Source organism: Lynx rufus, unplaced genomic scaffold (genome assembly GCF_022079265.1).
Source record: "Lynx rufus isolate CCGP_SWC_20201006 ecotype Redwood Valley unplaced genomic scaffold, mLynRuf1.p SCAF_17, whole genome shotgun sequence".
NCBI classification, from domain to species: Eukaryota; Metazoa; Chordata; class Mammalia; order Carnivora; family Felidae; genus Lynx; species Lynx rufus.
The window spans coordinates 38,930,570-38,957,874 of record NW_025814831.1 but is presented as its reverse complement, the minus strand read 5'-3'; the positions used below and the strand labels follow the sequence as shown (position 1 = coordinate 38,957,874).

The 27,305-nt window shown below is 37.4% G+C and overlaps 1 protein-coding gene across 1 annotated transcript in view; it reads right to left on the bottom strand.

Moving 5' to 3' along the window:
* Positions 1-27,305, bottom strand: part of KCNH5 (potassium voltage-gated channel subfamily H member 5) — a 303,474-nt gene that overhangs the window by 229,504 nt on the left and 46,665 nt on the right. Inside the window, exons 3-6 of the mRNA XM_047079822.1 lie at positions 25,762-25,868; positions 21,109-21,237; positions 10,527-10,642; positions 3,890-4,282 (exon numbers count right to left, since the gene is read on the bottom strand). Coding sequence (XP_046935778.1) covers positions 3,890-4,282; positions 10,527-10,642; positions 21,109-21,237; positions 25,762-25,868 — 745 coding nt within the window. The remainder of the gene's footprint in view (positions 1-3,889; positions 4,283-10,526; positions 10,643-21,108; positions 21,238-25,761; positions 25,869-27,305) is intronic.

Below are 27,305 nucleotides of genomic sequence, written 5' to 3'. Positions count from 1 at the left end.
AGCTTTATTGATATCAAGTTAAATAGATCTTGAACAAAAACAATCATTAAGGACAAAGAAAGTTAGACAATAATGTTGAGGAAATCTCCTAGACAGTATAGCAAAAATAGAAAGTGTTGGAAAATTGGAAAGAAGAAAAAAAGAAAACTAGAAGGCCAGTCCAATCCATATAATGTCTGAATAAAAGGAATACCAGCAAGAGAAAAGTGAGGAGAAGGGTGGAGAAAATAATTTCAGGAAAAAGAAATTAAGACATAAGACACACTTTTCCAGATTGAAAAGGGCCACCATCAGTGCCCAATAAAACTGATGAAAATGGACCCCACACTAAGGCCTATGATCAGAAAATTTCAAAATCCAGAGACAAAGAGAGCACACCAAACTTCCAGAAAGAGAGAACAGGTGCCATGTAAAAGGGCCAAAATCCTAGTGGTTACAAGTTTCTTAACAGTTTTTAGAAGATGGACTACAATGACATTATGACTTTCAAAATTCTGAGGAGAAATTCTCTCTAGCCTAGAATGTTATAAGTAGCCAAATGGTCGATCATGTGGGAGGTGGGAGCAAAAAAATTTGTTTAAGAAAATGATGTTGATAGGGGCACCTGGGTGGCTCAGTCGGTTGAGCTTCTGACTTCGGCTCAGGTCATGATCTCACAGTTCATGAGTTCGAGCCCCACGTCGGGCTCTGTGCTGACAGCTCAGAACCTGGAGTTTGCTTGGGATTCTGTATCTCCCTCTCTCACTGTGCCCCTCCCTCATTCATGCTCTGTCTCTCTCTCTCTCCCAAGAATACATAAAATATTAAAAAAAATTTTTTAAATGATGTTGATAGAATATTGTTTGCATCGATGTAATGAGAGAACATTTAAACAATTGGCAGAGAGCTTAGTGTTTGAATTAGTGGTAAGTACATAAAACCAAGCAAACAATAAACCCAGACATTTATTAATGCTCGGGAAAATGTAAAGTGCAGGAAAACAATCATAGCATGTTTAAGGTTCCATATCTGTAGTAATAATGTTGTGAACACCTAATATTTATTGAACCAAAAGGATGATATACCTGTATTGTGAGAACTAGGTGATGGGAAAAGTGCATGGACATAGTGAGAATAGGGAGAAAATGCCATTTGCGAAGTCAAAGACAAGGCCTCAAACTGAAAAATCAGGGACGCCTGGGGGGGGCTCAGTCAGTTAAGCATCTGACTCTTGATCTCAGCTTGGGTCTTGATCTCAGGGTCATGAGTTCAAGCTCCAATACTTTAAAAGACAATTAAAAATTAAAAAAAGAAAAAGAAAAGAAAAACCAGGAGGTAGGTAGGTAATCTTGTTGTTTGCTGACATGCAAGCAATAATAAAAGAATCTCCTAAACAATGCGAAAGTGGTTGGCTCTAGGGTTGTTTTGTTTTGTTTTGTTTTGTTTTTTCCAAAATGAGGTAATGTCAATCATTCTGCATAGAAGTTTTACCAATTTACCTTCCCCTTGGGCAATGTATGAGAATACCCACACGTTCACTTTATTAGTTCACGTCCCCTACAGAGTGCTGTCAAGTCAGGGTTACATGTGCAAGAGTTTTACTGAGATGAATACCTGGGAAAGATAAAGGGAAGAGGGAGGAGGCTTCAGACCACAATGCAGGTCTGACACGTCTGAAGAGGTATTGGGTAGAACAGTCTCAGACCACAGTACAGGTAAATGGGGAGCCCCAGAGCAAATGCTACTCAATAGAGGAGTTCTCCATTGAGCAGGAGTCGACTAACTATACTGTTTACCACCATTCTTAATTATTGGCTAAGAGTAGCCTTGGGGAAATATGGCTTCAGTGTATGAAATGCAACAGATCAGAAAATGCAGCAGCTGTCAGTCAAAAAAAAAAAAAAAAAAGCCTTTATTCATACCATTTGTGTCTTTCTGGGTGTAAATACTCCCACTGCGGCCATGGCCAGTTTCAAGCTACTAGTGTGACAGTGTGGTAACTCACTGAATGAATGCTGAGTTCGAAAAAGATGCTAACAGTTGTCTTTCCCAAACCAAGAGCTGGTTGCAGGAAGCTATGAATTGTGCTCTGGGTAGTAGGTTTTCATGAAGGAAGATCTGAGCAGTGCACCTTCTTAGCCACCATACTCACCATCCTAGTGTGTTAGCAAAGTTTTTGTTTGGTTTTTGGTTTTTGGTTTTGTTTGGGGGTTTTTTTTGGTGTTTTGCTTTGTGTTTTTTGTGAGAGAGAGAGAGAGAGAGAGAGAGAGAGAACAATCCCATGTGGGGGAGGGACAAAAGGAGAGAGAGAATCTTAAGCAGGCTCTGAGCTCAGCAGGTAGCCTGATGTGGGGCTTGATCCCATGACCATGAGATCATGACCTGAGCAGAAATCAAGAGTCCAACACTCAACCAACTGAGCCACCCAGGTACCCAAACTAAGCTTTGCTTGTAACAACCTGAAAATGGTATGTCAGTGTATAGTTTTACTTTGCATTTTACTTAATATGCATGAGGCTGAGGATCTCTTGATATATTTATATATTATGTCAAATACATTTATTATTTTGTAACACATTTAATGTATCTTCCCTTTTATGAGCTGAGCCAATCTTTTGATTCTTGTTATTAAAATATTGGTGTCTATGTTCTAAATGACTGAAATCTTAATATATAAATTCATATAGTAAGTGAAATATAACTTCTATCATCTCCTTATCATATTTCACATTTTCAAAATAAACTCCTCTCAAGCCTTTCCAGAGGGTAAATAGGAAAGAAATAAATGTACCTTTAAAAGCTTGATGTAAATGGAATCTAAAATTATAAAATAATTTACTATCATTGCTCTTTTTTCTGTAATTTTTAAACTAATGTGTATGGCATCAAAACACAATGTCTGCACTTAACTTTCAGGGAAATAGGGTTTTTTTAATAATATTAAAGTTAAGTGAGCATAGAAATTGTATGGAAAAAAGTCACCGAATAGTTTCTATCTACCTCCCAACATACATAGAATAACAACAACAATGTAGTGGAGAATTTTCCATCTGAGCAGCCGACAAGGACAGAGTAGAATCTTTAGGGAAATTAAGTTTGTAATATTATGATTATGAACATATTTTAATAATAGATGCATTCTATATTGACTCATTTTTATGTTATTAGTTGAGATTATTGGTTGCATCCTATTAGCTTGATGTAGCAAGTTGAAAATCATCCACTATTAAGTTAGAAGTTAGGAAGCTCTGGATAAAGTGGTCTTTTAAGACATTACATATTTTAAGTATTTGTAATTGTATAGATAACACACTGAATGAGCAGAACCTTGAACTAGACCAGACATCAGAAATCATCCAATATAGTCTCTAGCCACAAATGTGCTTAGACAAAATTTAAAGCAAAGGCTATAAAGAAGAACCCAAAAAGGCAAAAATTTAAGACTTTTCCATAAACTTTTTTTTATATTATCTCAATCAAGCACTGCTACCATATGTATCTGGAGAGGAGGAGACAAAAGATCTATGGATGCATAGCGTTTTAAAATGCTACAGTTTTCCAAAGAAAATACATCTGTTTCGTATCTTTTAGTCAATTACCTAGTTCATAAACTGTTTTGCCCCAAATGCTACGACTTTTCTTCTGTTCCACCTCCTCCAACCACAACCTCCACTTTTCAAACCACAATTTCCAACCACAACCACTGTCCCAGTAATTGGTATTATCAACCAGAAAGCAAGAAAGGAAGCAGATGAAAATTAACATAAAGTAATTGAATATTACAATTTATGGCAAGTAGGGTGAAGGCTGAACATGTGGCTAAAAAGAAGTTTCGATTATCTGTAAACTTTTATCTTAATTTTCTCAAAACATATGAACCACAGTACTCAGAAAAAAAAAAGAAACTTACCTCATCCACATTTTCAAAGGCATTGATGATGTCATAAGGTAAACAAGACAACAGATCGATCACAAACCAAGTTTTCAGATAATTCATCCTTATCAGCTTGGGGTCAGAAATGACCTCTCCACCAGGTCCCACAAAAGTCGTGTGAAAATTTAAAACAATGTCAACCAAAAATATAACGTCCACCACACTGTCCAGCACCAGCCAGGCTATGTTGTTCTGCTTCGTTTTGAAGGAAACGTTATAGGGAACCATAATGGCGGTGTAGAAGGTAAGAATTAAAATCACCCAATCCCAAGTAGTTTTAAAAGCACAATAGTGTAAAATAATGTGTGGTGGCGTCTTTGGCGCTTCTTGCTTATACTGAGGAAGGATATCTGATCCCAGCTGAAGAACCTAAAAGAGAGACAATGTGCATATAAATGACTTGGACATCTCTGTACAGTTAGTAATGACTTCAAACTCACCAAAACTCAAACCACAGCATAGTTTTCATGACTCCTGGTTTCCAGACTAATCACACCCCATAGTTCTGTCTCCCACTTTTGAGTTGTACCAAAGTTTGTTCAAAGGAAGTTAATCTGCTGTTCCACCTGGCTTTCTCTCCAGGGGCCAAATATTGGTTCACAAACTGGCCCCCAAACACCAAGGGCAAGAAGAAACCAAAGAAAGAGGCAGACCACACCATACTGTTAGGTGGAAGGTTTAATAAGCTAGGGAACATACCTATGAGGCTTGTGGCAGGAAGCCATGAGACTAGTAGATATCTACCACCTACCCACCAGAATCTTAAAAGATTAAGAGATGCCCTGGTCCGGTTACATATATCATCCAAATGGTCCCCAAAACATCCTACTCTTTCAGCGCTATGTCCTTGAAAATGGTTCCCACTATGGGAACGGTGGGTAGAATGTACATTCGAAGGACAGGAATGAGAAGGCTTCAATTGCCTGGGTTCAGCTCAAGAGTCAACCAGCAGTCACATCCTCTTGATGACTTCCTCCAACACCAACATTGATCCACAGCACTGCTGGAATCCACTTCTGAGACTGCATTCTGTACACTCACTTGCAAGCCTGCCTAAAATCACATCTCTAACTGATTATCCAGCACTTATTTGGGTGACTCACTGTTATCCATTCTTCACACATATTTAGCACCTCAGAGAGCATAACTTTGATTCTGATGGCCTCGCTGAACCCCAGGACCACACTGTTGGTGATCTTGCTGTTGAGTGGGACTCAGCAAGGGCCTTAATGATTGGCATAGTGATATCAGGGTTGTAAATATTATAGCCTACTTTTTCCTTTTCTCCCTTCAACCAGGACTTGAAGAACTGTGTTTTCTGCCCAGATGAATGTTCTCTTTAGGGAAAAAAAAAAATGCTAAATACTCAGGTTTGCTTCTCTATACCTTTTTGGACAAATGGAAAATTTTCACTGCAAGGTTATATGAACCTTGACTTACTCTAAGCAGGTCTAATTAAAGAGGCAAAGACAAAAAGCAGATGACAGGGCAAGAGCAGAAGGCTGGGCAGCACTGGGCAAAAGTAACAAACACTGACTTAGCATTGTTTTGCAGAACATGGAACCTGGAAATTGTGAAAAGGAGTTGAAAGAATAGATCCGAGAGCTCTGCTCCATGCCATCAATGAAGCTAAGGCTGAGTGAACCTATATGTAAGGAGGTTATAAATGTGACTTTCATAAATAGTATTTCCAGCAGCTTTGTCATATTATATATCCAATTATTCAGTGTCTCCAGGGCTAATGGGGTCCAGTAGGAGTCAAAGGGTTACCATAAAATCATAAGTGCATCAATATTTTTTTTAATGTTTATTTATTTTTGAGACAGAGAGAGACAGAGCATGAACGGGGGAGGGCCAGAGAGAGAAGGAGACACAGAATCTGAAGCAGGCTCCAGGCTCTGAGCTGTCAGCACAGAGCCCGACGCGGGGCTGGAACTCACAGAGCGGGAGATCACGACCTGAGCCGAAGTCAGACGCTTAACCGACTGAGCCAACCAGGCGCCCCTAAATGCATCAATATTTGAATGTAAAAATAGATATAAACAAAAATACCTACTAGCATGTAACTCATAAGCCGCAAAGCAAAGCAAATATACTAGCACTTCTTGAAACTTGAGAATTATCCTGAAAAGTTTCTCTCATGCATAGAACTTACATAACTGAAAACTATGTATATAATACCCATCATTAATATTTTGAAACATAAAAAACATCACTGGTATTCTCTTTAGTTGTGTATTAAAACTATTGTTATTAGTTTGGGGGGTATAAGAACTATTTCTAAAGATTTTTATGTATTTATCCTCATTATCAGTGCCCAGCCATATTTGTCCCATAAGGTCTTAAATTACTTGGCAGCAAATTTTCTTACCAGGAATGAAAGCTTCATCTGGGGATAGAGCTTTATATATATAACCATGGTTTCTCTCTCACTTTACAACCAATGGTCTATCCATTCCAACTTCACTGTATTAGACATGAAAACTTTCTTCAAAGTCAATGTTAATATTTTACCATCTATATCTACACAGACCATAGACTGAGCACAAAGAAAGTATACTTAGAAAATAAACTCAGTGCCAGGGTGTATTATGAGCTTCACGGGCCCTGAGCATTTTTGCTTTCCTGGACCCTTCCTCCAAAAAATATAAAATAAACCAGGAACACCTGGGTGGCTCAGTTGGTTAAGCATCCAACTCTTGATTTCAGGTCAGGTCCTGATCTCATGGTTCATGGGATCAAGTCCTGTGTTGGGCTCTGCACTAACAACATGGAGGCTACTTAGTATTCTCTCTCTCTCTGCCCATCCCTGCTCTCTCTCTCTCACTCTCCTTCTCTCTCTCAAAATAAACATTTAAAAATAAATAGATAGATAGATAGATAGATAGATAGATAAAAATTGCATTTTACAACTGCATTGTTGCAAAAAATAAATTAATATTATATATTCAATTTTTAACCTAAAAGTTTAATTTTTCCTTCTACTGTTAATAGAAATTCAAACATCCCATGGACCCCTAAAAGCACTGTAGCCCCACACACTGTGTTTATAGACAAGCCTGCCCTGCTCAGCACCTCAGCAGAACATGAGATGTCTTCTCTAGAGATGGAATGAGATCACTCCTAAGGTCAGTATCCCTTAAATCTGGTTACAATCTAGAATCATGTGGAGAAATGTTTTAAACTATGGTATACTCTTTCTCAGGCCCATATTTTCAAAACCTTTCTTGGGTGATTATAATGCATAGTCCAAGGTAAAACTCTTGTCTTTTATTTCTTTAGCCATCCAGGACCTAGTTCTTCAGACAGTGACTTGCATATGTAAAAGGATCCAGAAATGCTACAAGAAGACAAGGAGCAGGAGCACGCATGAACAACAAAGGAACACACATGCTTGTGCTTTGATGTCTCTCAGATGCAGAGCACTACTTTCATCTTCACTCTGACGCCGGTGCTTTTATAAAGCAGTGAGTAACAATTCTTCACTTTCATTGCTATTCCACTTGTACTTTCATAAGTGATGAGCCTGAGGTGGAGGGGGTGAAAACACATTTTCCGATGTATTTTTATCCCAATACAGACACATTCTTTCTCTCTGAATATCTGAGAGCATTGACGCTAATAGAATCAGGACCATGGACATGGCATTATTACGGAAGTTTATCTCTCCACCAGTATAAAAGTGAGAAGCTGAAGCCAGTCAGCAGGATATAGGTTCACGTGGACAATAGGTGAACTGCCTACACAGAGACCAGGATCTCTGAAACTGAGAATCGGCTCCAAATGTAGGTGTCCGGATGGAACTGAGATAAAATTTATATTTTTATCTTGGAAATTTATACTTTATCTTGGAAAAAGTGAAAGCCTGAAATTTACCAGCAAATCCATATACTCAGGTTGAACACATTATAAGACTCAGAGTAAAATTTTTGAAATGATATCCTTTTGCTAAATTGATGCTTCTTGTGGGTCAGCCTTTGGATTCAGAGCACATGCAAACAAAATATCTTTTGAAAATCTTGTTATCTCTTCATGTTCTCTGAAATCAAACCTACAACCTGACAGAAAACAATTTTGTGTCTGAGTCAGGTTTGTGAATTAGGGATGGTCAACAAAGAAACTAACAATAATCAAAAGGCAAAGCAAAAAAATAAAAACAAAATAAAATCAGATGGGAAGAAACAGGAATGAAATTTCCTAAAAAATAAAAGTAAAAGAAAATCATGAGCCGTTGAGGGGAAGCTTCCCCAGTTGATGCAGAAGAAAAAAACCAACGAATGATTCAGGGTGCTAAGGTAAAAAATTTCCTCTCTATGATCCCTTTCCTCTTGTTCTTTCCCAGTGGTATAACAGAGAAAAGAAAAATTCTGAATAAGATATCATTAAGACCAGAAAGGAATCATAGCTATGAAAGTCAGCAGTCACAGAAACAAGCTCTTCCACTCCAGTTTGTTTTGTAAAAGGAAATGGACAATTAAGGCAGAAAAGAAAGTTGTAAAATCAAGTAGTACTTCATAACAAGAATTATTGACACAGGAAGTTGTATCTAACAGTCTGCTTTAAGTCTTGTGCTAGTTGAGGGGCGCCTGGGTGGCTCAGCTGGTTAAGCTTCCAACTTCAGCTCAGGTCATGATCTTGCGGTTTGTGAGTTCAAGCCCTGCATTGGGCTCTGTGCTGACAGCTTAGAGCCTGAAGCCTGCTTCGGATTCTGTGTCTCCCTCTATCTCTCTCTGCCCCTCCCTTGCTCATGCTCTGTCTCTGTCTCTGTCTCTCTCTCTCTCTCTCTCTCAAAAATAAACACTTAAATTTTTTTAAAAGAACATTAAATCCTGTACTAATTGCATATTGTCTTTTAAAATATTGCGATTATCATTATTATTAATATTTAGTTATAATCATGATCTTACCTTGGCTTTTAAAAATGTGTTTGCACATCAAAGTTTTAGTTTCTCCCCAAGATAACAGTGCCATTTAAAGCAGAAAGCCTTCCAAGTCCCCCAGTTAGCTATGGTCCAAGAAAAACTCCAGAACCCTCCAAATTCAAGGAACATACTTTACTTTCTAACCCTCTCCAAACCAAATTTAATATCTGCAACCAGTTCAAAAAGATACTCTAGAGTGCTTCAACTCACTTTTCTCCAGCAGAGCAAACTGATGAACATATACATTTAATTTTATCTCTCCCTGCTTTGGTAGGCCACCTCAGAACGTTTTCTGAGTGCCCACTAACTGCTCTGCAGAGCTTTGGTAGCTTCATTAACTTTTGGCAACACTGGGAAGACAAGTGATGATTATAGAAGACACGTGAACACCAAAGCTTCTACCTGGAGTTCTGTCCTCAATTCCTTTTCTCTCTGGGTCACTATACTTTCTCTGGGCAACATCATCTCATCCTATGGCACCAAGGTCTGCAACTCAGACCCAGAAATCCCTCCAGAGCCAGACCCATAAATTCCTCTGCCTCTGAGGCATCCCCTCTTGGATTTTTCTGTCAGGCACTTCAAACTTAATATGCCCCAAACTGAACTCATAACCATTACCCCTAAACCTTCTCTTCCTGTTCTTATATTTGCTATTTTATTAGCCAACAGTACTAGTCAACAAATGTGTTGACTCTAATCTTGGCGTGTCTGCATTCTGCCCACTTCTGCTTCTGGTTTCCTTGCTTAAAGTCATGGTCAACCTAACTGATTTACCATTAAGTCTCTTAACTGGTTTCCCTATCCTCCCATTCAACACAGAGCCACTAGGTCAAGCAGGGGGTCTTAGTCATTTTTGTACAATGGATCCCTTTTGACAATCTGGTGAAATCTATGGATCCCTTCTCAGAATCATGTTTTTAAATTAATACAAGAAAAGCATAGCATCGCAGAGAAAACCGTAGGGACTAATCTCCCGTTGAGAGGTTTCTCTGAAGTACAAATGTGATCATATCTTTTCCCTAACACATGGGATACAAACCACCACTGTTTTACTACACATCACTTTAACCTTTCCTTCCCCTGACCTCACCCACACTGAATTCATACTCAAAGTCATCATACTATCTCACCTCTGTGCCTTTGCACCTGCTGGTCTCCCTGGTAGGAATGACCTGCATCCCTTCTTTACCAATTTCTCATATTTTTCCTTCAAGATTCACTCACCCCAGGTAAGCTTCCCTAGAGCCCCAAGTCTAGGTAAATGCTTTTGCATGTGTGTCATCCTACCTGTCACATTCTATTGTCAGGTTTTTTTGCAAGGATCTTTAGTTCCTTGATGGTAGAGCCCATTGCATATTCATCTTTCCATCCTTGATAGAGTACCAAGCACAGAGAAAACCCTCAGGTTATGGATGAAATGAGTGAACTTCCTATCTCACTTACTCGAAGAAAATCTCACCATCTACAGACCTCTACAGATATGACTTGGGATATCATGAACTTGTTTCCCATTTCAAAAATACAAGAGAATAAAAAGATATATTTGAAATTTCTATAAATCTACACAGGAAAAATAATTAGAGGATGAGTACTTACAATATAATAACCACAGATATCTATATTGAATCATTTCAGGGGGAAAAATGTGCTACCACCACCATCTTGGGAAGGAAAGTTAGTCTCCCACTTACTTCAGCTAATCTTGAATGTTTGTGGACCACCTCTGTTTTATTCATTGGCGTGAGCTGCTGCAAAACACTTCGGCTATTTGTCAAAGCCCGTGTCAATCGGGCAAATTTTGTCCAACCTTAAAATAAGGAGAGAAAGTCTCAGTTTTTCACATATAATGAATATGGAACCCAACATTCTTGCTAATATTCAGGGGATCTCAGAAATAGCATAACATCCAGAACTAATAAAAAGTATCAATCTAAAGCACTTTATTTCTACATAAACATCATCACATATTTCAAGTGTAGCTATAAAGTAATGGCTAATTTTTATGTGTGATCTTTGTGTTTTGCTCATATCTATTACACAGTCCCAGTACCCAAGGTACAGCTGTCCACAAAATTCTGTGTTCCCCCTTGCATTATATAGATTTGTTACTGGAAAACAACTGTCCAGCCAGGAATGTATTTCCCAGCACTCCTTGCATCCAGCTGTCCCCATGTTCCCAGTTCTCATCAATGGAATGAAAGCAGAAATGATGTCACTCTCACACATGCCACAACTTATGAACCAGGTGAGACTTCTCTACACATTCTCCCTCCTTCTACCAGCTGGATACAAGTAACAACAAGCCCCTAGGGAATAGTAAAGCACTGAATCCGTGCATGGAAGGCTGCCATATGCCAAGGATCACCTGCCTCGGACTGTAACGTGAGCAAGAAATATGCTTCTGCTGTGTTAAGCTGCTGGAAGATGGGGGGGAGGGGTATTTATTATAGCCTAATAAAAAACAATTTTACTATGCATTTGTGTGTAGATATATACACATAAGAAAATGAAACCCAATTTCAACAAATCTCACATATTATGGTTCATATCACACTTCCATCTTTCTTGTAACAGCAAAATGTTATTTCTCTCTTGTTAATTGCAGTGGTATCTAAATATCATTCTTTAAATATCTAGAATCTCTAACATTGTTTTCTGAAAGAGTAGTAATTTTAACTTTGGTGGGGGAGGGGATGTGAATTTAATGAGAAAGAAATTTCTTCCCAACGCCTCAAATTCCCATTATTAAATAATTAATTTCAAGGAAACATCAATGAGACATGAGTAAGTAGAGCAAAACCAACCATACTCTGAGCCTGTCTCAATTATCCTTTTCTGGATATTCCAAAAGCTCTAATTTATTAAAGATTCCAATAAGACCATTTGATAACTTCTATGATATTGCACTTCACTAGGTTATTTGCCAAATAACTCCTTAAAAAAGGAAAACTTCTGATGGTCTCAAGGAATGACGGTAATGGCAATGATGAAATTTCAGACAATGTGACAAAAGATGAAAGAATGACATATCGGACAAAGGGCTAGTATCTAAAATCTATAAAGAGCTCACCAAACTCCACACCCGAAAAACAAATAACCCAGTGAAGAAATGGGCAGAAAACATGAATAGACACTTCTCTAAAGAAGACATCCAGATGGCCAATAGGCACATGAAAAGATGTTCAGCGTCGCTCCTTATCAGGGAAATACAAATCAAAACCACACTCAGGTATCACCTCACGCCAGTCAGAGTGGCCAAAACGAACAAATCAGGAGACTATAGATGCTGGAAAGGATGTGGAGAAACGGGAACCCTCTTGCACTGTTGGTGGGAATGCAAATTAGTGCAGTCACTCTGGAAAGCAGTGTGGAGGTTCCTCAGAAAATTAAAAATAGACCTACCCTATGACCCAGCAATAGCACTGCTAGGAATTTATCCAAGGGATACAGGAGTACTGATGCATAGGGGCACTTGTACCCCAATGTTTATAGCAGCACTCTCAACAATAGCCAAATTATGGAAAGAGCCTAAATGTCCATCAACTGATGAATGGATAAAGAAATTGTGGTATATATACACAATGGAATACTATGTGGCAATGAGAAAAAATGAAATATGGCCTTTTGTAGCAACGTGGATGGAACTGGAGAGTGTGATGCTAAGTGAAATAAGCCATACAGAGAAAGACAGATACCATATGGTTTTACTCTTATGTGGATCCTGAGAAACTTAACAGGAACCCATGGGGGAGGGGAAGGGAAAAAAAAAAAAAGAGGTTAGAGTGGGAGAGAGCCAAAGCATAAGAGACTGTTAACAACTGAGAACAAACTGAGGGTTGATGGGGGGTGGGAGGGAGGGGAGGGTGGGTGATGGGTATTGAGGAGGGCACCTTTTGGGATGAGCACTGGGTGTTGTATGGAAACCAATTTGTCAATAAATTTCATATATATATAAAAAAAAAAAGATGAAAGAAAAAACCCTCAGCAGACACCCGTCAAATGCCTTTCAAATTATACTAGGTAGATGACATCATGTTTTACTACCATTCTTCAGGCTAATTCTGACTTCATTTAAGCTTTGTATTTCCCCAACTGTTCAGTTCCCTTTATGGTATCCAATAAGTGGATTAGAAAAAAAAGTAATCTGGCATCAGTTGATAGAATGTCCTTAATTCTTCACTAATGGACTTTATCCTAGTGACTAGAACAACAACAACAACAACAACGTTAGGCTTTGGGGATTGTATGCAACCCTAAGGCTAACCCTGTGCAATGTGCTAAAAGAAGAAGAAGAAGAACAACAACAACAACAACAACAACAACAACCATCACCAGATATGCCACCAGCTCTCTAAGAACTTAACATCAATGTAAAAGACCAACATGCAATCTGTATCACCAGTCTAGACTCTTCTTCTCAGCATTAGACCTATCTTGTATCTAATCAGCCATGAGCCACCTTTTACTAAGATGTTCTATAGGCATCTGACACTCAGCACGTCCAAAACCGATCTCATCATCGTCTCCCTCCATCTCCAACTCTTCACCTTTCATGTATTCCTGGACTTGGTGAATGGTCCCATGATATTTCCAGTTGTCCAATCAGAAACTTGAAATTTACCATCCTCCTTCACTATTACCTCCACACCCACATATCCAATCACTTTTAAGACTTATAGACTATAACATTAATAAATTCACTCAAGTTGAATCTCGTCTCTCCATCCCTATATGTCAGACAATCTTCCACCTGAGTTAGGTTGGCAGTATCTTGAAGACGATACTCTCTATCTGCTCTCTGACCATATACTCCCAAGCAACTCTGCATTGCTGCCAAAGTGCTTCCCCTTTCCCTATTTCAAACTTTTTAAGATCCCCGGAGGCCTTCAGGATAACATTGCATTTTCTTGGTATATAGGTCATTTAGTTTCCAGTCCCAAAGATCTGCTCTGCATTCATCTCCTTCTACTTCTTTATACACGCTCTGTATAACAACTCTACCAAAATTAACAGCAAATTAAAAGAAGAATAAATTCAAAACTAAAATTAAATCTCCTAGGAATTCTCTGTACACCCCATGATATTCATTGTGTCCAGGTTTTCAAGCATTATAATCATTCTGCCTGCCTGAAATGCTTTCCCCCATCCCCTTATGTCTGGCTAACACTGACTGGAATCTCTAGACTCAGTTAAAGCATTATCTCCTTCTGCAACCTTCTTAGATCCACTTATAAGAGAGGTATCCTCCTCTGTGCTTGCACATCATAGGATAAATACCTCACATGGCACTTGCAACACTAATGGCAGTTGTTGATTAACATGTTAGTCACTCCCACTGAACTACTGTTCATCTCTCCATATTCAAGCACTTGATAAGGGCCTGGCATAAAACAGGCCATTAATTAATTAATTGACTTATGTGTAACTTAAAAATCAAATTTAAAATAAGTCCCATTTTGTTTTATTATCAGGGGTTGGGTTTGGTTTTGCTTTGTTCGGTAAAAGTGGCAAAGGTATCTTCAGATGACATGTTGGCAATAGATACATTACAATATTTCAGGTGATCATTTTCTTTCTTACTTCAACTTGATATTATAATTGCATTCAATATTTCTAGAGACTTCCAAGGCAATGTTATACTAATTGAAGCTTCATATTTCTAAGACAAGTAATGTTACACACTTAGTACATCTAAGGATTGGATTAACAAAGAAGCCAATTTTTATTCCCAGAATGTAATAAGGTTTATCCAGAAAATATTTTGAAAAAAATTAAAAGAGATATTGAAAGAATAAATTCATTGACACATGGAAGAATACAAATCATCAAATGGCATGCGTTCTCTCATTTCCTACAGCCGTGGCTAGGGTTAGGGCTTTCTTCTAATTCTCAGTTCTAAACAATTAGCATTTTTCTCAAAACCCTTATACTACCCCTCTCTCCTCACTCTCAACCAATTACCTCATCAAATGTTATTGAATAAGCAGAGGCCATAAGAAACATGATAGCCTTCAATTTCCTTTCTGTCCCCTCCATCTCTAGACCCACCCACATGGCACTGAATCTTGCCTGCCTCTTTATCATCTCAGAGAAGTAGGTATTTGCTCTTTTCTGATCATGCATATGTTCTATTTATGGGCATTTAAGTGGTTTCTAGATTTTTCTCTATCACTAACAACACAACAGCGAATTTCCTATGCCTATCCTTTTGTGCCCTTGGACACATCTGGAATTGCCTATGTTATTAACTAAATTAGTTCATTTGCTCTGTCACCAACCACCACTATACAAACTTTGAAAAAATTGAGCAGCCATACTGTCTAGGTCAGAAAAAAGGCACATCAGCAGTTCTAACTTTTTCCAGCGATACATTTACTGGTCTCACCTTTACAGAGACCTAACTGGTATAACTGATTATTCAGCACAGTTCGCTGATGTTACTTAGATGTGGTCGATATGGGGTAATGTGAACAGACAGCTGAATATGAAGAGCCTAAAACTTGTTCTATGAGTTGTTCATGGAATTATGAGAACATTTGTTCTCCTAAAAGCTCAGGATGCCAACTCCTTCTTAATAAAACATTAGTTTAGCTCTATTGGGTTGCAATTAACCTCTTTGTCATGGACTGCCTAATCTTAAAAATAAGAGGAAGTCACAGAGGCAGTTAAATCAATCTTACTAGACTGCAACACAAGATTCTAATCTATAAGAAAAAAGCTTAGGTAAACAATTATACACTTGGCCAAAGAGACTACATGGTATAATTACTCATATTTCATCTGTTGTTTCCTCTCTAAAGAAAACCATTGGCTTCCCACAAGGGGAAGGTTGCTATTTTTGCTGTTAGTTTCATTCTATAGGAATTTTTTTGTCTCAATTATTGGCATGAAGATGCCATAACTATTTGGCACAGGATATTTCACACTGTGAGTGTCTTGGCAGTTTTGGAATCTGTTTGAAAATACCGCACAGCTAAATGGGCAGAGATTTTGGTCATCTCTTTTAGAACACATATGGATAATCAACAGAATGGATTTCTTGGCTGTAATTATTGCCGTTTGCATTATTACAAATGATGAATCAGGTACCATTGACTGATTAGCCGAGCAACAGTTCCAAGACCTCAGTACCAGGAACAAAAGATAACAAAAATGCTTTGCCCCCTTGATTATTATCAGTAAATTTCATTGGTTTAATACAGTACATTACTGTCAGAATCAGAGTGTTCTCAATTGTTGCAGGAAAAAAGGAGAGCAGGGGATTAAGGTGACAAAAATGCAATAGTAAGTTTCCACTAGAAAGGATGAGACAGCATGATGCAATAGAGAGAATATGGGATTGAAAATCAGTCACACTTTGCATGTCAGGATCTTCAACAGTAAAGCAGAGATAGCAATACTAATTTTCAGAATTATAGGTAAGAGCAATAAAGAATATAAAGTTCCTGACATATAGTAACTACTCCATCAAAACAGGTTTCCTTCCCTTCAATGGTTTTTACTACCATCCATCATGATGTACGTCAAAGGTATCATTGACATCAGTAAGTGCCATTCATTTTAAAGGCAAAAATCAACCTAGATTGAAGTTTTGGTATTGTGAGATTCATTATGAGGAAGAGGTGCACGTAAATTGCTATCACATTATAGTTACTATCCCAGATACAATTTAGAAACAATTGTATTTATTCAGAATTAGTTTACTCAAGTCTTTCAACTATGTGTCTGGGTTTCTTGGTAAAAATACCAAATCATGTAGAAGGAGATTAATGTTAATTCCAACCTTGGCAAATCTTCAAAGGACTTTCAACATTTCACATTAAGAAGGTAAAATGCCCTTGCTCTGGGATTAAAAGTTACATTCTGGCCTGTTAATGTATGGACTCACTTGTCTATTCTGCATCTTAAAACACTATTTCCTATGTCCTAGGTAGAACTCTACTACCTAAGTACTTCCTCAGAATTTTGCAAACACCCTCCATGTCCTCCCTTGCAACAGTCACAACTCCCTGATCCTTCTCTCTGATTCTTTTCATCTTACTCACCTTATCAAATCCCAACTCTGGTTAAATCCAACTCTTCATTACTTCTGCATCTATACACCTTCGACTAAACATAGGTGGAGTAAAATATATAATCATGCTCATAGATGCTGGTGAATTCATGATCACTAGCCCCAAGCAGACCTTCGTGTTCAGCAAACCTGCTGAATTCCCCTTGCCCACTCACTTTTCCACCCTCTTAGATCACCATTTCATGCCTACTCCTCTCTCCCCAAACCTTCAATACTTCATCTCCTTCACCATGCTTACTCTCAGGTGAGAACCATGTTTTTTATATTACTGAGAAAATAAGAGCAATCAGAAGAAAATTTCCAATCTATATTTACTTGTTTGTCTTCCCCTCCCCCATTATCATATGAGGGAAGGAACTATGTACCTTCAGGACACAGGTGCAGAATGGCCTGCACCATTCTGTGTGCTTAATCAACATTTTTGGTTAGGGGGGAAAATTGGTAAAATAGATAAACAAGGGGAACAAAATTCCCTAGAAGAGTCCTGAAAAGTCTCATGTTAAGTATTTCTGGTGCCCAAGCCCGAATTAAAGTAAATCTACCATCTCCCAGTTTAATGCTGTACACCCAAATCATTTTGATATTACGGTGGTATCACGAAATCTTATCTGCACTTTCTTAAAAGTTCCACACTCCCTTTTACCCTTTTACTCAACTTAAGAATTTGAGAGACATATTTTTCCGCCAAGATTTCCAAACATACTTTCCTATGCTTCTACCTTCATAGAGATAGCAGGATGATTACTTAATGGCATAAATATTTTATTTCTATTGAATTTTTCATATTAATTTTACAGCTCATATGAATAATGGAAAGTAGCTCATATACAGCCTTCATGGTTACATTGTGCATTACTTGTTCAATAATCTGTTATGTATTTGACAGGTGTGGAAGAGTCTCAAAATAAAAGTCTGTTTAAAATAAGCTCTTCTCTTCCTCTACAAATTCAGGCCCTGGAAAGAGATAGTCTTCCCTAATGCTTTTCACAGTGGGGTCTGATTTCCCCTCTAAATTCTAATTTACATATCTATCCAGCACATCGTTCAAAATCAAAAGGTCTAAGTTGTTTGGCATTTATTCAAATACCATTTTTTTTTATAAGAATGCGTGATGCAGTTAAGAGATTCTGCCACAGGAGGAACTCTGTGATTCTGATGTAAGGATACAGAGATGGAGGTGTAGGCAGATAAATGGAAGGGCATTAATTTGAGAAAAGTCAACTCTCAATATTAGCACCTTTTCCCCAATCTCACTTTGAATGCTGTCAACTTTCAGTTTCTATAAATAGGCTAAATATACTGACACCATCAACGTTCAGCAGGCCAAAACTGCAAATGTACCATATTCTCCCTAACTTCAGCTGTGTCATGAAATCACTTTTAAAAAGTGAGAGAAAATAATATTCATTGAATATAAACATAAATATAAATATAAATATAAATATAAATATAAATATAAATATAAATATAAATATAAATATAAATATAAATATTATTTAAGGGAAAAGACTGTGACATGAAGGCTTCTTACTCTGTATTATCGTCATTCAGTGCGAAGGCAAGAGAAATTCATCTGAAGAATATGTTAGGTCACAAATCGTATACCAATTATTTATCTCTTATTTTAAAACATATTACTTTAAGATATAGTCAGCTGTTAGCTATAGGTTTTTCATAAATGTTCCTTAATAAATTGAGGAAGTTTCTCTCTATTCCTACTTTACTAAGAGTTTTTACCATGAATGGGTGCTGGGTTTTGTCATGTTTGTTCTATGTTGAATGATATGATGGTATAATCTTTCTTTTTCAGCCTGTTGAAGCGAAGATTACAGGGATTGATTTTTTTTCATGTCGAACCAGCTTTGCATATGTGGAATAGATCCCACTTGGTTGTCATGTGGGTTCAATTTTTATTGAGGGTTTTTATATCTATATTCATGAGAAATATTGGTCTGTAATGTTCTGTTCTCGCAGTGTCTTTTTCTGGCTCTGGTATGAGGGTAGTGCTGGCCTCACAGAATGAGTTAGGGGAGCTCTCTCTGCTTCCATTTTCTAGAAAAGACTGTAGATTTGCCAAAAACAAAAAATAAAAAACAAAAACATCCTTTGTTTTGTCAGTTTATTAACTATTGATTAAATTTATTTAATAGATATAGAATGATTTAGGTTAGCTGTTTCTCCCGGTGTGAGTTCTGGCAGTTTGTTTTTCAAAGACGTGGTCCATTTCCCCTAAAGTATCAATTCAGTGGCTACACAGTTGATCAAAGTATTCTTTTGCAATGCTTTAATGTCCTTCGGATGAGTTGTGATGGCCCTTCTTTAATTTCTGATACTGGTCACCTGCATCTTCTCCCTTTGTTCTCACTTAGCCTGGCTAGAGGTTTATTAACTTTGATGATCTTTTCAAAGAACCAGCTTTGAGTTGTGGTGATTTCCTCTATTTTCCTATTTTCTACTTCATTGATTTCTGCTCCAAGGTTCCTTATTTCTTGTCTTCAGTTTGCTTTGGTTTAAATTGCTCTTTTTTGTCTCCCCAAGGTGGAAGCTTAGGTTATTAATTTTACGTCTTTCTTCTTTTCTAATATATGCACTTAATGTCACATACATTTCCTTCTAACCACTACTTTTGCTGCATCCCATAAATTTGATAAGTTGTATTTTCATTTTCATTTAGTCAAAATATTTTTCTAGCTTACTTTAAGCCTTCTTCTTTGACCCGTGGGCTATTTACAAATGTATTAATTTCCAAATATTTGGAGATTTCTTAGCTCTCTCTGTTATGGATTTCTGGCTTAATTCCACTGTGGTCTAAGAAACTGCCTTTTTTAAGCTTTCTATTCTTTTAAATTTGTCAAGGTGTGTTTTATGGCCAGAATGTGATCTATCCAGTGAATGTTCCATGTAAGCTTGAGAACACATATTCTATTGCTATTGGATGGAGCACCTTCAAATTTTAAAACAAATAAGCATTAAACCTAAATACTATTAGAAGACTATTATATTTTTAAAAATAATGTTTAAATTTATCCTAAACCTCTTAGACACTGAGTCTCTGAGTAAAAGTAAAGGAATAGGTAGTATGAGTCCAAAAGTGAATATTCAATAGTCCAGGAGATGATTTAATATACACATTTTCAGAAACATTTGCAAATAAATTGTCCTATGTTATACTTTAAATGGTTTGCACATTGTAAAATTTTCCTCTTGCAATTTGATACTAACCAGAAACCGACCAGGTATAACATAATATATGTGAATCCATATGCAAGGAATAAAACTACAAAATTTTTCTCTAATTAGGGTTACGGATGGAAAGATTAAATTTCTGTACCAGTTGTTTTTTTTTTTTTAAGAGGTAAGAAAAGGACCCAATGTTTGCCAAATACAAAGAGGAAGATCTCATTTTTAGCCTCTGGAGGGATTATTAAAAATAACATTTCATAAAATCTTCTAAGAGTATTTGAAATTCTTCATTTATATGACACCAGTTTTTAATTTAAACATAATTGGAGGGAATAAAATGAGAATATATTACCTAGAAAAGGGGATACATGCACACCACTGACTACTGCTTTCTATAGCCATCTCCCTGAATATTATAGTCAGTATGACTATAGTCAGGATGTTTGTATTTTGCCAGCCACTCACTTGATAACAAAATTATTCTTCACATAAGCTAACAGCATCTACCCAAGACTATCTGCAACAGCTGAATGGGTAAAGGGTGAAAAGTAACCTGAAAAAAATCAGCTAATCAATCACTTAGTAGTTCAACCAAATTCAATCAACCGATCAACTGTGTTGTAAAAGGACTTCACCTAAACCATCTCACAAGTTGTTAAATTTTGTGTTTCTAAAGCTCATCCTGGTAGAAGTTGTTGAAACTCCCATTATATTGATTCTAAATTAATAATGACCTGTGAAATTTCTTCCTTATATCTTATCTAAATTCCTCTTATTATAATTCAAGTTAACCAATTCTCATTTCAACTTTGGATAGCTGTGCTATTTCCATTCAAATATGACTGGATAAAACTGATTTTGGATCATTGCTGGCATGAATGTAAAGCAAAAGAAGTACTAATAGTAAAATTGTGTTTTCCAGTTCACCCAATGTATTTTTCTAAACAATAATAATAATAACAATATAAATAATTGACAGCCTAATTCTTAAGTGTGGCCATCCCTTTGGAAATTACCTTTTGTTGAATCATCCTCTATTGGCTGTTTGAACAATGTAATATCCTTGAAAGTACATAGGAACAATACCACCTTTTCATGTTCATTTCTTATTGGTGCAATTTGCATATAAAACCAAACAGGGGTTCCTGTAAGAGAGAGAAAGGACAATACAGTGTGACAGATCCACAGCAGTGGTTTGGTCTCCTGCCTTCCCTCTGCCTTCAGCTGCCAACTGCTATGCCAGGAATCAGCACCAAAACAACAATATTTTCATTGCTTTCCAAATCAAGCAACTACCAGTTGCTCAAATATTAATAAACATTTTTGAACCCAAAATACCAGAATTTGAAAGGAGAGCAGAGGGTGTCATTTCACAATGCAGGAGCCCAATGGCAGTCTCACCACTTAAGTAACACCAGCATTCCCTTGAGGTCTGGGTCCCTACACCCCTGCTTCGCTCACCAAATTCCTTTTCATAGTTTCCCCATGCATGACCACTCCTCCATGCTTCTCCTTGTCACTTTGAGAAGTGTTTCCAATTGACTTCAACAGCAATCCCTGATGCTCTGATAAGCAGTCCTCTCGGAGGAACATTTGAAACACTATTCCTATCTCAAGCTTCTCTCATCAGTCAGAGTTATACGATGGCTCTATGCCTTTGACAGCACCCCTACATCAGAGAAAGAGGATGTCAGAAATACTTGATGCCTGTTGTACACAGAGCTCTACCTGAAGCTTGTAAGGCAATCTTAAGAAAAAAAAAAAAAGTGTCCCCAACCCTTGAGATTCTTCAGGTGTCTTTATGAGCCACTGCTTCCTATCTCCTTCACTCAAAGAATGAGGCTTGACTCTGCCGCTATGTTCTTTAAACAGTGGCTCCTGCAACCTCCACGAAGCAAAGAGTTTCAGAGCACTTAAGGCTTAGGATTTGGACAAACCAGGAACTGGCATTAGTTCAAATAATAAATATTTGAAGACACAAGAAATGCCTTCAAAGGAGTAATTATCCATTAAGCGATAAAACACTGAAGGAATGTTCCATCTAAGTCAAAGACACAGTTTGCATCATATTTTTTCCAAGCCATCGTGCAGCAAAGCCTCTCCAAATTTCCTATCTTAAAGACATAGAGGCTTTTGTTAGCTTTGGGATTTGGGGAGTGAAATATGCAGCTATTAATAGTCTCTACGTGAGAGTTGATAGCCTATTAGTGGCTTGCAATGAAAACCAAATAGGAAAAACCTTCATACCTTTGGCCAAAAGAAGTCACATAATAATGTCACCGCAAAGGGGAATTTGTCATCTAGACAAGAAGAGATGGTTAACTACCAGGTTCAAGAAATCAGAGAATTAGAGAGAGGAAATTTTTATGGAATATTCAGTTCGGGTCCTTTGCAACCTGGGGCCTATTGAAAAACATGGCCCTTTCCAAAATGATCACCGCTGACACAGGGATCTCAAAAGCCATCACACCATCTCCCAGACAGCCTTGTTCTTTATTTTCTGCTTCTTATTCTACACCGTGTACCCAACAACTGTGAGTGATGTACGCAGTTTTACAAATCACCAGACACACATGCTCACAGATACATGGCCTATGGCTGTTCCAACACAGTCAACTTGAGACAGCAGGGTTATAAACAGAGAGAAAAGGGCATTAAAAATAAGTCATTTTCCAAGGTCTGTTAAAAATTTGAACAGAAAGAGATGATGTTACATTTCCCATCTTCCTATAAAAACAGCAACTCTTCAAATTTTAGCATAGAGTCAGGGCTGTTTTTAAAATTGTTTTCAGATATGAAGGCAGATTTTTTTTTTCAAGTTGAGCTACAGGGTCAGACTGCCCAAGTAGACAGAAGGTTTGTTGAGTGGCTGGTGAAATATCCATATTCTGGTTTTGGGGTTCAAGGGAGCAGGAAGTCTAAGAGGGTTAGACAGAGAGGACAGTTGTAGACGGAAACTCAGGGCAGTGCCTTGGCACTGATTATCTGGAGTAGCCCAGGCTATCACAGGTCTGCCTTGGTGCAGACAGACCCCTTTATTTTTTTTTTTTTTTATTAAAAAAAATTTTTTTTCAACGTTTATTTATTTTTGGGACAGAGAGAGACAGAGCATGAACGGGCGAGGGGCAGAGAGAGAGGGAGACACAGAATCGGAAACAGGCTCCAGGCTCTGAGCCATCAGCCCAGAGCCCGACGCGGGGCTCGAACTCACAGACCGCAAGATCGTGACCTGGCTGAAGTCGGACGCTTAACCGACTGCGCCACCCAGGCGCCCCAAGACCCCTTTAAATCATCATCCCAGAGCTACTGTTTTCTTCTCAACAGTAGAAGCAGCCTACTGCTGATCAGAGCAATGGGCTTTAAAAATAGAGCCTACAAACTGAAATGTCAGTGATGACACATGTTAAATCAGATACCTCAATTCCCTCATTTGCAAAATGCTGTTTAACCTAATTACTTAATGGAAGTATTGGGAAGACTTGGCATTCAGGCATTCCCAAAACATTTATCCACAGACATGTGAATTTTGCTATCTAACATTTTTAAAATTACAAGAACATACTTTTTTCAGTTGATGGTCACAATCCTTCAGGTAACAATTTGCAAGATTTTTTAAAAGTTGCTTTAAGTGTAAGAGAACTCTATTCAAATATATAAATGATATCTATCCTTCATATTAAAGAAAAAAAACTCAATGAAGATCAAAGAATTTCAAACCATTAAAAGAAAGCAAAATACTACCCTGGAAGGAAACGTTTGGGAATGTAAAATTCAAGTTGTTTCTAACATGATTTAAAGGATGTAAGGAAAACAGAATCTCCACAAAGGTATTTTTGAGAAACTCAGAAACTATGAACTTGGCGTTCATGCTTTAAAATCAGGCAAAGATTTGTTTACTCTTCTTAGTGTCAGAGTGAAATGATTTTAGTAATATGGAGTACCCTTGAGTTACTTGCTAAACTTGGGGCATATATCTAAGTCATTCAAAGGAAAACAACCCTATATGAAAATGATTGCAGGGGGCATATGGGTCTACTACAAATTATCAACACAGATATGGACCCGGTGAAAAAGACCCAGAAAACACCTCGAGCTTGACTTTTCTCTGGTAGATGACAGAGCAGATCATTCAGAATGGATTGTTTTCTAGGTGACAAGCCAACAGACATTTGGCTATGACTAAAGAGAAATACCTCTCTGGCCTTGATTCTAAAATGAAAGATAAAATGATAAGACATTCCATAGGTAAAACCATTAAAAACCAACATTCCCATTACCAAGTACACTAATCTTAAAGCAATGCCCGTGGTTGTTGTTATCCCTTTGATGACCCATTAATAAAAAGAGAAAACTAAGTTCAATTCTAAATAACTTATAGTGAATAAATGTTTGAGGTAAGATGGAGAGAATGAACTATGCTGCAAACACTCCAACCCACTCTGAACATGGAACAAGTGTTTCCTGTTGAAGCTAAAATGCTTCCCAAACTGGTAAGGATTTAGTGACCATCAGTTTCCACTAAGGTAACAATTGGCTTTGCTATCATTTATCATTAACACTAAATAAATTGAAGCATTGTATGAAGTGACTATTCACTTAAAAAAAAAAAAAGATCAATTTGGGAAAAAGAAATAAAAGTAACCAGACTACTCAAAGAAAACAAATTAGAAAGGAAAGTTGGTGGGGCGCCTGGGTGGCTCAGTTAAGCATCTGACTTCAACTCAAGTCATGATCTCGCAGTTTGTGAGTTGAAGGCCCATGTTGGGCTCTGTGCTGACAGCTCAGAGCCTGGAGCCAGCTTTGGATTCTGTGTCTCCTGCTCTCTCTACTTCTCTCTGCTCACTCTCTTTCTCTCTCAAAAATGAATAAACATAAAAAGAAAGAAAGAAAGAAAGAAAGAAAGAAAGAAAGAAAGAAAGAAAGAAAGAAAAGAAAGAAAAAAGAAAAGAAAGAAAACTTGGTTGTGGAGTATACTAGTTGGTTGTTGTTTGGCTGGCTTTTCCCTCAAACACTGAAAGAGTCCAGATCATGGGGTCTCATGTTTATAATATAATTTATTATACAATGCACAATTTCTCAGTCACAAATTCTGCCCCAGAGAAGACCTCACCATAACCAACGCAAATTTACCAGCTGGGAATGGCCTATTCTGAAAGTAATGAATACTTTTGTAAGCCTTCCACACAAAAGAGTCAGAGTCTAGCAAAAGGCCATATTGGTAAAGACTGACCTCAAAGAGATATCACACGTCATTGATGCACATGTAGAAAAGTAATCACACATACTGTGATACTAATCACCTTTTCCTTTAACCATAAGAAGAAATGAATGAATTTGTCTGTCATCTTTAGTTGCTGTCATATAACTACAGGATATTTACCATAAATATTATAAAACATTTTGCCATCTGACACACACACACACACACACACACACACACACACAAAATCACACTAATGCACCGTATTTTTCTGTTATTCCTCAAAAGGTTGCTTTTCATAGGTATAATCATTTATTAGTTTTGCTATCTAATTTTATCAGCACCCCCTGCCTTTGCCAAGAAAAGAAACAAAGTTTTATATTCTCCCTACACTACAGCTCAATTACCACTAACCAAAACATAACGTTCATCAGAGTTGACACATCTTATTGATAATTTAGATACATACTGTTTTTCTTGTACAGAAGAACTTCAAAGCAATTTGACTCGTAGTTGTCAAAAGTCTGCCTCACTTTCTCAATGGTCTTCTTGTCAGTCAATTCTCCATACATAAAACTGGAAAAAACAATCCATTTCAGTTTTTTGTTTTTGTTTTTTTTTGTTTGTTTGTTTGTTTGCTTTTCAAATGCTATATAAAATTACATAGCCTGTCTTTTTGGGTTAAGTATTCACATTTAGTTACAAAATAAAATGTTGCTCTCACAAGAGGAAATAAATTATTGAAACGATGTTTTAATCATGACTTAAACTTCCTGCTAACATCTAGGTTTAGAAGTTATTTCAAACGTACAGAGAGAGAGAAAGAGAGTTATCAATTTACATAGTTCCTATAGGCACAAATTTCAGTTACTACGGTTGAGTTAAATAAATCCAACAGTTCCTATAGGTTCAAATTTCAGTTATCATAGTATAATAACTAAACATCTGCATAAAATATAAACTTTTCTGCTAGCTCCCCAGCCTACAAATGACTGGTAAATGAAAGATACACATCATAATCAGTAACCAATCCCATTACTTCTTTTCAAGCCCCTCAATATTGGTCATGGTGCATTTGTTATTAAGTTCGTGCCCACAAAGCATGTAGTTGTGTTGCCTCCTTGGTTCTCAGCAATGAACCCACATGACATTTTACAAATATGGATCATCAAAAGCAGGAATTAGCTATCACAGATTGACCAGCAAATGATAATGCTGGAAGTGACATTCAAATTGAACACACATGAAGGTATAGATGAAACACAGCTGTGGGAATGTTGACACTGCTGTCACTTGAGAGATTCCAGGGCACCTGGGTGGCTCAGTCAGTTAAGTATCTGACTCTTGATTTCAGTTCAGGTCATGATCTCACAGCAGGTGACATCAAGCCCTGCAATTAGGCCCTGCACTAACAGCATGGAGCCTGCTTGGGATTCTCTCTCTCCTCCTCTCTCTGCCCCTCCCCAACTGATGCTTGCTCTCTCTCTCTCAAAATAAATAAACTTAAAAAAAAATGGAGAGAGACTCTAGATATGCAAACAGAGGAATTGAGGGAGGGCGAACTTATCAACATAAGTCAGGACAGTGGTTGAGACACAAAGGATCAAAGCTTCCCAGAGGAAGTGATGCCAGTAAAAAAAAAATTCACATTAAAAGAGGTCTAGGAGAGAGTGCACAACAGTGAAAGTACAAGGATAAAATAGTCGAGGCTGATACAGATTTACAAAGGAGCATGAGCCTTTACTAAGAGAGAAAAAAAACCTCTCTTCATGTCATGCTATATTACGAGAAGGCAAGTATTATTCAAGTGACTTGTGATCGTTTTTTACAAAGAAATGAAACACTTTAATTCTCAGTGTTTCTTACATTCTAAATCAGTGTGCTAAATATTAGTTTTACTATTATTTGCATTTCCCTCCATTTATGATCAACAGTAAGAGAGTTTTTAATGTTTTGACAGACGTTGTTAAAGGTCACAGAATAATCACAAATTTTTCCCCTGAGTGTTAAGAT